Below are 14,281 nucleotides of genomic sequence, written 5' to 3'. Positions count from 1 at the left end.
GGCGATTTTCACAGCAGCTATAGCAATAAACCATGTTAGCACTGGAACAGGGAATGGAATATTAAGTGGTGCAGTCATATAAGAGAGAATAATAGGTAACCCTTTATTTTACAGGTACCCTAGTTACATATGAACTATTTGTAATTACACATGAACACCAAATGTAATTACACAGTAATTACCAATAGTTATAAATGATGTTCATATGTAGTTACATTGTAACAGACCTGTAAAATGGAGTGAGTCTGTTCAACTGTAGTTCATATGTAGTTACATGGTAACAGACCTGTAAAGTGGAGTGAGTCTATTCAACTGTAGTTAATATGTAGTTACATGGTAACAGACCTGTAAAGTGGAGTGAGTCTATTCAACTGTAGTTCATATGTAGTTACATTGTAACGGACCTGTAAAGTGGAGTGAGTCTATTCAACTGTAGTTCATATGTAGTTACATGGTACCGGACCTGTAAAGTGGAGTGAGTCTATTTAACTGTAGTTACATGGTACCGGACCTGTAAAGAAGCTCTGGCCTTGGACAGATATTGCTAAAAGCCAGTGGGGGATTTGAACCACTGAACTTCAGATTGCAAAGCAGGCGGCTTTAACCACTCAGCCACGAGGGCTTTCCAACTTTCTTAGTGGAGTTTGAGAGGATAACTGTATGTCAGTCAGATGTAGTTGTCACTTCCTAGCCTTGTTATTATAAGCATAGACTTGGGGGAAAATGTTGATACTTTGTTAGTTGTAGCTTGAAAGACAGGCAATATTGATTAATGTGAATGCATTTCTGCAGTGTGACTGTGCCCCCCCCCCCCCCCCCCCCCCCCCCCCATGAGCTGTAAATGGCTCATGGGACTATTTACACCACAATTCAGAAAATTATTAGAATGTATTTTTTTATTTAAAATCTTTAAATATAACTAAATGTTTCTAGAGCACAGTGTATACAATTTATTTAGCAAATAGGGGATTTATAGACTTGGGGGGGGTATAGACTTTGGGGAGAGATGATCCGGGGGTCTGCTGACCAAAGGGGTCTTTGAGGGGCTTCGACTGGGTCCCCAACAAATTGAGAAATTGGGAAATTGATGGGGAAATGACTCATTTACAATAAGCTAAGAATTAGAATGTAGAAGAATGGCTATTTTGATTATAGTTTCACTGTTACCTCTATATCTACAATACTTATACTATATATATATATATATACACAATACTTATTATAATTTTTGTATTGGAATTCTGGACAAAATCATACCTACAACTAAATAAAGTATCAATATTTTCCCCCAAGTCTCTGTGTATAATAACAAAGCTATGAAGTGACAGCAACTACATCTGACTGACATACAGTTATCCTCTTAAACTCCACCATGAAATTTGGAAAGCCCTCGTGGCTGAGTGGTTAAAGCCGCTTGCTTTGCAATCAGAAGTTCAGTGGTTCGAATCCACCACTGGGTTTTAGCAATCTCTGTCCCAGCCCGGAGCTTCTTTACAGGTCCGGTACCATGTAACTACATATGACCCACAGTTGAAAAGACTCACTCCACTTTACAGGTCCGGTACCATGTAACTACATATGAACTACAGTTGAACAGTCTCACTCCACTTTACAGGTCCGGTACCATGTAACTACATATGAACTACAGTTGAATGGTCTCACTCCACTTTACAGGTCTGTTACAATGTAACTACATATGAACTACAGTTGAACAGACTCACTCCATTTTACAGGCCTGTTACAATGTAACTACATATGAACTACAGTTGAACAGACTCACTCCATTTTACAGGTCTGTTACAATGTAACTACATATGAACGTAATTTATAACTATTGGTAATTACTGTGTAATTACATTTGGTGTTCATGTGTAATTACAAATAGTTCATATGTAACTAGGGTACCTGTAAAATAAAGGGTTACCGAATAATACAATATATAGTTCGTTTCTTTAGGTTTTGCAACATATTGAAATTCACACAAAAAATATGTGCAATAATATAAACTCCATCTCCAATCTTAAATGGTTGCTCAAACTGTTGATCTGCGGTTCTCCTCATTAATCAATGTATTTAGTTCTATAGAATTCCTTCTGGCAAAACTAAATGTGGTCAGAAGTTTTGACTGGTAAGTAGCACCATGTATTTTGTCAATAACCTTTTATCGAATCGTGGAAATGTCTTATTTTAAATGGGCTATTTAGATAGAGATGGGAACACTTTGAAGCAACGCTATGAAATGAACACAGTGTTATCAATCACTGAAAAATAAGAGTGACAATCATAAAGAGATGTCAAGTAATGTCCATTATGCAGCCCATTTAAATGGACGTAGATAATGTGCTGTCGTATAGTGGACCCCATTTGTGATATTGTAGGTTCACTGTCTACCATATGAACCATTAGTTTCCCTTTGCCACACTCCGTTATTACTCATGTACCTACTGTGAAGCAACCAATAACATTGGACATGGAGATTTTGTTATTTGCTCAATTTGAAACATTTTCATAGCAACGTAATATTCTTTACATGTACATTACATTTCATTTTGACATTGGAGATCACAGAAGGGATGTTTCAGCGGGTTTTCCAAAACAAGAACCAGTAGATACATGAGTAACCTCAGGAGAGGCATGAGCAAGTTTGTGATAGACTGCAGCTATATGGTTCTGTTTGTGTCATGCTGTCTGCATAGTGTATAAAGGCTTTTGCATACCAAACTCGGTAGCACCTTACATTACAGCTCAGTAACAACATGGTAATAGGGGGGCAATAATTAGGTAATAACCGAATTAGTAATAACCAGCTTGGTATTAACAATGGATATATCTGGGTAATATTAGACTGATATTTATGTAATAGGGTAGTAAAGGGGCAGAAATAATGGGGAAACACATTTAAAGGTGGCAACAAGGCAAACGTATTTAGTAATTTCTAAAAAGGGCGGGCACGGTGGCACAATCATGAGCATTCTTGCCTTGCACTCCAGTCTCACAGCAAGAAGGTCCTGGGTTCGATTCACGCTTGGGAGGCTGTTGGCACCGGGGGTATGTCTCCCCATGCCTTCGGTGCCTATAGTGCCCAGGTGGACTATCTCGTCGAAAGGGCCTTTCTGTGTGGAGTTTGCATGTTCTCCCTGTGTGCCCCTGGGGTTTCCTCCATATAACCTCAATATGGACCCCCAGTAAAAACATGCAAGAAGATCGTCGTGTGACCAGCAGCGGTTGGAAGAGGTTGGTTCCCAGGTGCTTCACTGCAGCTGCCCACCGCGCCTGTGACAGGCGGCTGCTGCAGTCTATGGAATGCTATCCTTATCAATATCCAAGAGCACGGTCTATCAATTTGAGAGCATGATTTATGGATTTCACCTGCAGATTTTGTACGTCTTTTTCTCAAACCCCACCCTCGCACTGAAATAGCCCCCACGTGTGCAAAGATTTGCTCTGCTTGTCCTCAAACTGTATGCTTGGCATTGCTTGCACTCATATTTATGCTTGGACAGATTTCCTGCACGCAAAGTAGCCCCTGGTCATGCTTACATTTGCTCAGTCTGCTTGTGCTGAAACTCTGTGCTTGCACTCAAATATATTGTTGCTTGGATAGATTTCCTCCCCTCACAGTAAAACTGCTTCTGTGCGCTCGTGAAACTTCTCTTGGATTTCTTCTCTGCGCTCAGATTTTTTGTGCAAATTTTTGACAGGGTTTTTGCACAAAAAATCTGAGTGCCGAGAAGAAATCCAAGATCTCCACAAGTACACAGAAGCAGTTTGACTGTGAAAGCAGGAAATCTGTCCAAGCAACGCTACATTTGAGTGCAAGTACAGAGTTTGAGCACAAGCAGATCAAATCTAAGTGCAAGTAGAGGCTATTAAGAGGCTATTAAGTACTATTTGAGTGCGAGGGTGGGGTTTGAAATCCATAAATAATGCTCTCAAATTGATAGACCGTGCTCTTGGATATTTATAGGGATGGCATTCCATAGCCAGGCACGGTGGGTAGCTGCAGTGAAGCACCCGGGGACCAACTTCTTCCAACCGCCGCTGGTCAGACAACGATCTTCTTGGCCAGCCCGTGGAGGAGCACGAGCCAGGATGGGAAAAATGCGGACGACAAATTCCACAGCGCCTCTAATCATGTGTGTGTGTGTGTGTGTGTGTGTGTGTGTGTGTGTGTGTGTGTGTGTGTGTGTGTGTGTGTGTGTGTGTGTGTGTAATGTGTATGTGCATCCTTTGGTGCATTGTGGCAAATAAGGACAGGGTTGTCTGTCCTGTCCCTTTAATCGTATTTTGGAATATTTTGGTAACAATACTGTATGGTAACCTGCTAACAATAAAATTGTTATAGCAGTGCAATATGTTGATGAAAAATGGTAATTACATGGTATTACCTAATGATCACCTCTTTATTATGACACTATTACCCCTATTACCCCCCCCCCCCCCCACCCCCATTACACCGTCACCGAGATGTAATGTAAAGTGCTACCCAAAACTGTATATGGGCCACAAAGAAAGCTTTAATTCTGTTGTTGGAGTTGCAGTTTGTTGTGAAAGGCCTCTACTTTGACCTTGTGTGGAAGGCATTAGAGGTATAGATTGGTGGCTAATCTACAGTATAGCTTGACATCCTTCATTGAGACAAATGGATGACCAAGTATAGTCCAGCTGCACTATAGGCTGGAGCCCATTTCCTTAGGTAGTTTGACTCTCTCTCTCTCTCTCTCTCTCTCTCTCTCATTCTCTATCTTGCCCTCAGAGGCTAATAGCTGTAGGGATCTGGCTGCAGTGGGCTGTCTGCAAGTGATAAGTGAAGTAGCCAGATCAGAGCAGAGCTCCTTAGGGCTTCTTATCTCCCACTTTACAGCCATGCATGGAACAGGCCAGCTAAACGTCGTAATCTCCCGCTGTCACACTTTGGCGGTTTGACGCTGCCTTGTCTGTAGTGAACATAGGTGCAGGAAGTAGAGCAGTTCTGATCAATAAACATTGATGTAGGGCCTAAGTTACACTTAAGTTCTGCCCAACTAAAAGCCACCACCTCATCAATTCAAGTCCATGTTTTCTGCAAGTCACGGGTGTTTTGGAATCAGCTTAATTACTTAAAGGAACACTCCGCCCATTTTCAACCAGCTTTGCATCATTAGAACATCAGTAGTATATCAGAAAACTGTAAACGGTTTTGAAGTCTGTCATTTAATTTGACAGTTATTGAGTGTTAAAGTGTCACTGGTCCACACTAACTCAAATTAATAACTCATTAACTCAAATCAACTCTCAATAACTGTCAAACTATTCATCATTCATCTAGTTTGACAGTTATTGAGAGTTGATTTGAGTTAATGAGTTATTAATTTGAGTTAGTGTGGACCAGTGATGTCACTGGTCCACACTTTTTTAACACTCAATAACTGTCAAATTAAATGACAGACTTCAAAACAGCTTACAGTTTTCTGATATACGTACTACTGATGTTCTAATGATACAAAGCTGGTTGAAAATGGGCAGAGTGTTCCTTTAAATGCCACATCGTGGAGGATTGTAGATAATGGCTTTAAACTGGGCTGCATAGATGTGTTTTTAACCAGGTGTTAGTGACGTTGTGAAGCTGCTGAGCCCTACTGAGATACTGTATAGACTACACTTTGCGGCCAACAATGTATTTGTTATGGCACTTGAGATAAAAGCATCCATCAAATGACACATTCCATGTATACATTATGATGGTTTGCAGTTAGCTTTGCTGTCATTTTTAACCCCACACTCTCTGACTCTTTAGTGACTAGAGTTAGTTAGTGTTTCCCCTACCATTCTACAGGCCTGGCGGGTCTGCCAGGCCAACGGTGCCCCCACTAGGCCATAATTTTTTTTTTGATTTTTTTTGTGCTCTCCCCAAAATTTCAATAAACCTTTATGGCATATTATTACAATACAAGAATACTGGTGTTGACAGTGTTGACAGTAATGGAAGATGCCAAATCATTCAAAACAATCAGCATTTTGCTTTTAGGAACATTTTGCCAGTGTGCAGCGCTGTTCCAAAACGTGTCAACATGTGTCGTTGCCTGGGAAACGCACATCCCATAATCAACTGTTCGCATCCTATAATAGTATGATGATACTTGGGATGCCATTGCGAACATAAATGCGAACAGGTTAGCTAAAAGTTTAGTGTCGCCAGCGAGGGTCCCCATCGTTGCGGTCGGGGTACGTTTCGAAATCCCTCCAGGCCTGAACATTTTTCTAGGGGAAACACTGTAGTATGTTCTGTCTTCTTACACTAATGTTTATAAACCTAACCCTCATTCTTATTCTGAATTGAATCATACATTCAGTGCAATAATTCCTGGATTTCATGCTTATGTAAAAAATTAATTATGTACTATTCCTAGCGTTCACACTGGAATGTGACCTGAATAATTCAAATTCAGCAGCGCTGTGACAGCCTCAGCCCTGTCATTGTGGAAGTAAACTCACTGAATTAAATGTCTTCCCGCTTGCATTCTCGATCCTGCTCCTCCAGTCTTGTTCTCAGGAGGACACAGACAATTACTAATTTGTTTAAATCAATCTGACCTTATTTCTCTGTAAAGAGTCTTTTGAACTCTTCAATTAAACATCTCAATGGAAATATTTGTCCTCCTAGTATCAAGAATTATTCACTATTGACCCCATAGGATGGAATCAATCCAGATTTAAAAGGTGCTTCCCATGAACACATTCCCTTCCCTTCCATTTCCCTTCTGCACATAGGCTACACGTCTTTGTTCCCTGATAAATTGATTTCAGCACTCATCACTAAAGCAGCAGTAGCACTAAAAACGGACAATCTATTCTATTCAACAACATAATTTCTTTACATAAGCAATGGCATAGCAAATATACATTCAATGTCTGTCTTTTGGAAAATGAAAGGGTAATAGTTCAATGAACTCATTAAATAGGAAATATTTAGCATTAGTGCTGATTACAATGAACTTTGCTCTCCCTTCCCCTCTCTCCTTTAGCTCCTACCCTATCTGCAGTCCAATCTGACTGGATTTAAGCAGCTGGAGATCCTCAACTTCAGGAATGGCAGCGTTGTGGTGAACAGCAAGATGAAACTGGACAAGCCGGTGCCATATAACGTGACAGAGGCTGTGCACTGTGTGCTCCAAGACTTCTGCAACGCAGCATCCAAACGGCTCGACATCGAAATCGACAGTCGCTCCTTGGACATAGAACCAGGTAAGATGTCCTGGCTTCATCTGTGTGTCCTCCAACCACATAATAAGAATAATTGTTCTTGCATTATATCTGTGTGATAAAACTTTGACCACAGGGTTAAACAAAAAAAAATTATTCCCAATTCATGAAATACACATGCATCTCCTTATCATGTACAGTATCTGAAACATGAAGCATCTCATGAAGAAACTCACTTACTGAGCCTGTGATCAGTGCTGATTCATGTCACAACACAAGTTACATGCTAAGTATTACATTAGTTATCAATGTCATTCCACCACATGCATTCTCGCCCCGCTGTCCTTTGCCGTCTGTAGGTGTGATGCGAAATAAATCTGATCTGATGTGTCTGTTTTGTGTTACGAGGCCGGATACCACGGCCCCAAACGCACACGCGCACGCACACACACACACACACACACAGATTCGGCATAGCGCCACCGACTGGCAAACACAAAAATTGGTTTTGGTTTATTTCAAGAACCGTTTGTCCGATCAACTTCAAACTTGGAGAGTGCGCCTAGGGGGTCCCTTGTGGAGTGCATTGGCAAATTTCATGCAATTCGGCATAGCGCCACCTACTGGCAACACGAAAAGTGGTTTATCCAGAGAACATTCATCGGATTGCCTTCAAACTCGGGGAGTGCGCTTAAGGGGACCTAACGGAGTTCAGTGCTGAATTTCGTGCAATTCAGCATAGCGCCACCTACTGGCAACACAAAAAGTGGTCTATCTCGAGAACTGTTGGTCTGATTGACTTCAAATTTGGGGAATGTGCTGCTGGAAACCCGACAGAGTGCAGTGCCAAATTCTGAGCTGTTCGACATAGCACCAGCTACTGGCAAACACAAAAAGCAGTTTATCTCGAGAACCGTTCATCCGATCGACTTCAAACTTGGGGAGTGCGCTTAGGGGGACCGGATGGAGTGCAGAGCTGAATGTTGTGCAATTTGGCATAGCGCCACCTACTGGCAACACAAAAAGTGGTTTATCTCAAGAACCGTCCGATCAACTTCAAAGGCATCTATATTCTCATTTTACTATCATGGCAAATAGGCGACTCTCCCAAAATGTTGGCTTGTTCCTTTAAGAGAAAAAATATTTATTTGTGGAACAAAAGTTTTTGTGACTGCGTCCAGGTGCATTCTTTTCAATGTTTGATTTTGAAGTAATCCAAAAGTAATCAGATTAGATTACAATTGTTTTGTAATCCAAGGGATTGCGTTATTACAAAAAATGTTAATGTAATTTATAGTCAATAACTGACTACATTTCAAAGTAATCTGACCCATCTCTGCCCACGGGGTGGGGCAGCAGCCGCAGCACTCACCGGACCCTAGACAGGCCCCTGCACTACCAACTCATAATCCCACAAGAATAAATTCATGGATAAATTCAAGAATACATTCAGACTAAGAGGAGCCAGACTCTCCTGCGCTGGTACAGCATATGAAATGGAGATAGTCTGGCAAGCGAGACTACCCCCTGTTCACTGAGTTCAGGTTGCTTCCATCTGGTTGCAAATATATTCTGCCAAGATGCAGGACAAATAGGGTTCAAATTAATTTGTCCATGTTGCTATTGGCCTTTTAAATAACATGTTTTTGTTTGTTTGTTTGGGGTTTCTTCTCTCTCTCCTCTCTATCTCTCCTCTCCTCCTCTCTCTGTCCTCTCCTCCTCTCTATCTCTCCTCTCCTCCTCCTCTCTCTCTCTCTCTGTCCTCTCCTCCTCTCTCTCTGTCCTCTCCTCCTCTCTCTGTCCTCTTGGCTGTGTGTCAGCTGACCAGGCAGATCCCTGTAAGTTCCTGGCCTGCGGTGAGTTTTCCCGCTGCGTGGTGAACAGTTGGACGGGCGAGGCAGAGTGTCTGTGTGAGCCCGGCTACAGCATGGTGGGCATGCAGTGTCAGAGCACCTGCACCCTGCAGCCCCACCACTGCCTCAATGGAGGCCTCTGTGAGATCATCCCAGGGCACGGCGCCACCTGCAGGTACCCAGCAAGCAGCCCACAGGGGAAAGCCGAGGTCAAGTGTGTGACTATATTGCTATAGCATGCTTACCATTGTTTAAGAGATAATTTTTTTCTAAGTGTAAGAGATAATAGAGCTGTATGTACTGTATACTATAGTGACTCTCTCTAACTGGACTTTCTCTCCACTGTTTTAGATGCCCTGTAGGGAAATACTGGCATTACCACGGAGAGCACTGCAATGAGCTGGTGTCGGTGCCCGTAGACCCTCCGCTCATTGCAATCTGCCTTGTGGGAAGCCTCTGCTTCGTCGGTGCCATCATTGGCATTTTGATGTACATAAACAAGAAGTGCATACGGACCAGAAAGGCTGTGACTCTGGTGTAAGCAATTTAATTGGATTGTAGATTTGTGATCCATATGCAGTGATGCTGTTTTTTTGTTGTTTGTTTTCAAAGCATTTTTCTTCACAGTCTACAGTATAATCTCCTTTATGTTGTAGGCACAGCTATCCCTATGGCTTTGAGAATACTTTGAGGGTGAACCCAGTTTTTGAGAATGACGATGGTGTCTTAACTCAAGCATCCACATTACAATATGCTTCGAGTTCTTGTTCTTCTCAGTCCCAACAGTCTGAGCAAGACACTTTTGCCTCAATTGAAAACATACATCTAAGTATTGAGGTAATCTGTTCATCTGTACTGTGCTGTACACCACAATTGGCTAGAATACTAACCTTCAACCTTCAACTAATCTCAACTAATAGCTACACTCTAACAAAGTCTCACAGAATCTTTGTTTAAATTTCCACACAGTAAAGTTTCTGTTGCTTGATTATTTTAACAAATACTGCAGGTATAATTTAATTTGCAAAACATTACAATCTTATGTATATTGCATTTCTCCACTGTTTAATGATACCGTTATTTAATTTGTAACCAATTATTCGTTAATTAGCCTATTGCAGACAGCCCTCACTTTTAGTTTGTCATTTCTGCGTGGTGCTGATGGACAGCTCCTTTTATCGTTAAAATAAAACGTGCCCTGAGAACGCATTATTTGGCCTCCGTAGAGTTTACGGTCGGGTGTGGACTGCGCACATTTTTGAAATGTTCAAGTGGACCATGAGTCAGAAAAGGTTGGGAACCGCTGGTCTACTGTAACTGAATCAAAGTGTGACACATGGCCCATCACCACACAGATGGACAGTCTCTCACAGGACAGTCATGTAGATCAAGGTCTTCAGGCACTTTCAGAAGCTGCTCTGAAACCTTGTTCTACATCAGAGGTTTTCAAAGTAGGAGGCGGCCTCCCCATGGGGGGCTCCAAGCACTTTCAGGGGAGGCTCAGCGAATGGAAGTGAAAAGAATATGACATTAGTTTATTACATTAGTTATCAAGTGGAGATCACATAGTGTAGCCTAAATGTGTGTGATTTGGTTAAAGACATAGTTCAGAGATACAGTACCTTTGGGGAATGTGACTTTTTTCCCACTTTCCCAGAGTCAGAACCTAATAAATGCTTTCAGACAATAATGTACTGTTTTTAGTGTCGTCTGAAGCATGTCAAACAGCAATATCAGGCTATCTTGGCTCAATTGTTGACTTGAGTGTCTATGGGATGGAGGGGGGGGGGTCGCATTTTTCCAAGCCTTGTCTGAGGGGAGGCCCACAGTCTCAGACTATGAAAACCCCTGATCTAGAACATCGAACACACTTAGGCCACTTAAGGTGTTGTCAAGACACTCCGTGCCAAATCCAGTAAGAATGTATGGGCTTAACACTGAGCTGTGCAGTAGTAGCTGTATAACATTTATTTTTGTAGACTTTATTTTGGTAGAACCTCTGTCTGTTTCTTCTCAGAATAATGCTTCCTTACTGTAGCAATGTGCTAACTTGTTTCAAATGCCTCTGGTAATGTGTTAATGAGCCACGTGGTGATCGCTTGGGATAATCTATATTATATACATATATAATAATATAATCTATAATCTTGGGATAATCTATAGCATCTATTTCTCCACAGATCCCCAGACAGCTCTACACAACCAGATCCGAAAGGTTAGTCTCTGAGATGGTGGACTTCCATCACTGCATACCGCACAATGAGGTGAGGACCAACAAGTCAAGTTTGACTTCGATTTTGCAGCTGATATAAGAGAAAGGATGAACTCAGAAACTAGCCATGCATCAAGGAGACAGATAGAGAGGCGTATAAGGTGCCATGGAGACAGACAGGACGTGTGTATTTGAGAAGCCACCGCCTTTCTTGAATTCATTCTCTATGGTAAAGAGGCGCAAGGCGCGCTCCTCTTTCAAGGTCCGCACCTGGTGTTTAAGCGCTCTTGGTGGCTAGTGTTTTTTGGCGGAGCGCTCTGGGCGTCTCAAGCTGAAAAAAGTTCAACATTTGGAGGAAAAGCGCGCTGCTTGTCAGTCACTCCTCCTACCCCTTCTCCTGCCAGGGTGATCTTCAATCTCCGCTGCTGCCAGAAATGCCAATAATCTGGCTTTCATGTTTACAGTGTGAACAATCAACAACAGACGAAACTAACTGGCTATACCGTCCATGTAGTCTCGCAGGCCAGCCTCCCCTCCCTTCCGTGAGAGGAGTCTGGCGGCACTGGTCACCATTATGGAATTGTGATGGGCGGCGCTTAGCGGCAGTGCCCTTGGAAAATAGTTTCCAACAATCCAACTTGCCATTTTCAGCATGTAGCAACGAGCTAGCGTGTAAGTTTCTGTCGTTAGCTTGCCAGCTAGTTTGCGTTGTTGTTTTCACTGCGGTGGCAGGGGACTATTTACAGCGACACACAGAGAGGAGGGAGCGGAAGCCGCTCTGATTGACATGGTCGGAGCCAATGACAGAGCTTCTTAAGCGGGGAGCGGAAATCCGGCAGCGTCTGAAATTGACGCCTCCAATGGGAGAGTAGCTAGAGCAGGGGAGGGCTTATGCCAGCAACCTGTTTCCGTGCCGCCAGACTCCTCTCCCGGAAGGGAGGGGAGGCTGGCCAGCGAGACTACCGTCCGTGTGCTCGTTGCGTCCTGAAATGTACTGCGTGACTGCAGGGAAAAACAAAACAAAGCACACACAAAAACGCTGCGTGCGCTGTGTTTTGTGTGCATTGGAAGCGCTCTCGACATGATTTCCAAAGTGTTCTTATGTGAAATACACACGTCCTGTCTGCACGGCACCTAAGAGAGTAATATATATATTCCATAGTGCAATAGTATTGTGGCGAGTCAGGGAATACTAACCTGACGCTGCCAGATGGACGGTATAGCTCCACATAGTTTCACTAAACCAGTCGATCTGGGAATGAAGTAACCAGACCCACTGACGGAGGCGGGCACTTTTTCCAAGCTACTTGGCAGGTAATTGGATGACCCATCTGTCTATTACCGCTGGTGCGTGTTAACTTCAACCAATCAGATCGCCATGCCTCTGACGTCACGTTTGCGACCGGAGGAAGGTGCCTGTCTATCATTGATTGAGTCCTCACCGTCCTCACGGTCGTAAAGTCACCTTCGAAGCATTTAGTTAGATTATAACGAACTAGTTGTGTGGCTTAGCCTTCCCAAATGTTGAGGGTCGTTTTTTAGAATTTAATACATAGAATTGGGAACGTTACATTCAATTTCATTCAGACTGCCTGTCACTTCCGCGGCGGCAGCCATGTTGACGAGTGAAAAGAACTACAAAGACCATGGTCCCTATCGTTGCATCGGCGCTGTTTCTAGGCCGAACGCCTGGCGCAGCTCAAATCAGTGGGCGTGGACCAGCGCACTTGATATCGTCGTGCTGGCGCTAGATGCAGCCTCAACCATTACAACCACGCCTTTTAAGCGTAAAATTATGCACCATCATGCTCATTGGATAACTGCAATAAACGAATCGCACGCTTGCCTTTTTAGCTCCAATTCCAGTGATCCCGCAAAACCAGAGGAAAGCCAAACGCTCTGACCCCCCCCCTCTCCCTTCATCCAGTCTGTCTGTCTGCATTATAGGCTATTATTCCATATTATTATGCTTCTCAAACCAATCTAACTGCAGTTTCAATACTGCAAGCATGTAAATACGCTACACTATAGCAAGATCAAAGTGAAAATAATGTTCTAAATGCATCGGATAGAAAAATATAGCCTATCCCTATATGATGAGATTAATTTTATATTGGTGAAAGTTTGTCCAGAACGATATCGTTTTCTCTCCCCTGCTACAGGTAGAATGATGCACATAAATATACCCTACATTATGTAAAGTCATTGCATAAATGTGTTTTTATTGTAAAACTAAATGTGAAGTAGGGCCAAGTTATTGGAGCGGACATCACAGTATAGCACATGACAGTAGAAGGCATTCCGCTGTCACTTATCTAAATCACGTTAAATCCACACAGGGTATATATAGGCTCAAGAGGACATATATGTTTCACATAGGGTGGTGTTTCATTTCGATGTTTTATTTGGTCCAATATTGAAATGTTCTACAATTGCAGGTTGTCTTACCATTACACATTATTTTAGATCTACCTTTTATATCTATTTCGGCTCATTTGGTTGCTATTTAGTAGCGAAATGGAGGACCCAATTGCATGCTGGGACAGGGACATTCACAGGCAGTAAACTTACAACTGCTATTTCCTATGGGAAGCTGGGTGCTGCTATGTGTTGTGTCTGTCTGAGCGAGGGAGTCAGAGAGAGAGAGAGAAGGGTGACAGAGAAGAGGCAGAAGAGCACTGGCGCACTGAATAGGCCTGGTTTCAGAGAGAGACAGAGAAGGGTGACAGGGGAGAGGCAGAAGAGCACTCCTTGACTGAATAGGCCTGCTTTTCAAAGGCGCAAAGCGCTAAATGTAGGCCAGGTGCGAAGATAGCAGTACGCCGGTAGTTAGCGCCGACACGCCCACTTTGGCCCATTCTGGGACTGCGCCACGCCCATTCGGCCTAAAGCGCATTTGGCAGCCTAAAGCCATATTGATATCGTCCCAAAACAGGCGCAAGGCACGTTTTTTTGCGTTTAAGGCCCGTTTTAGCGCCGAAGGCTTGTGGGAGAATAGGGCCCCATGTACCCACTACTTGCCCAGACGAGCCTG

General features: G+C 43.0%; 1 protein-coding gene across 1 annotated transcript in view; it reads left to right on the top strand.

Annotated features, from left to right (window-relative positions):
* Positions 1-14,281, top strand: part of impg1b (interphotoreceptor matrix proteoglycan 1b) — a gene marked incomplete at both ends in the record, with an annotated part of 32,734 nt that overhangs the window by 15,243 nt on the left and 3,210 nt on the right. The window contains 5 exons of the mRNA XM_083632991.1: positions 7,005-7,224; positions 9,003-9,210; positions 9,387-9,572; positions 9,692-9,872; positions 11,216-11,299. Coding sequence (XP_083489117.1) covers positions 7,005-7,224; positions 9,003-9,210; positions 9,387-9,572; positions 9,692-9,872; positions 11,216-11,299 — 879 coding nt within the window. The remainder of the gene's footprint in view (positions 1-7,004; positions 7,225-9,002; positions 9,211-9,386; positions 9,573-9,691; positions 9,873-11,215; positions 11,300-14,281) is intronic.

Source organism: Poromitra crassiceps, assembly GCF_964638095.1.
Source record: "Poromitra crassiceps genome assembly, chromosome: 3".
NCBI classification, from domain to species: Eukaryota; Metazoa; Chordata; class Actinopteri; order Beryciformes; family Melamphaidae; genus Poromitra; species Poromitra crassiceps.
Note: the sequence above shows the minus strand (reverse complement) of the source record. Positions and strands in the feature narration are given on the sequence as shown.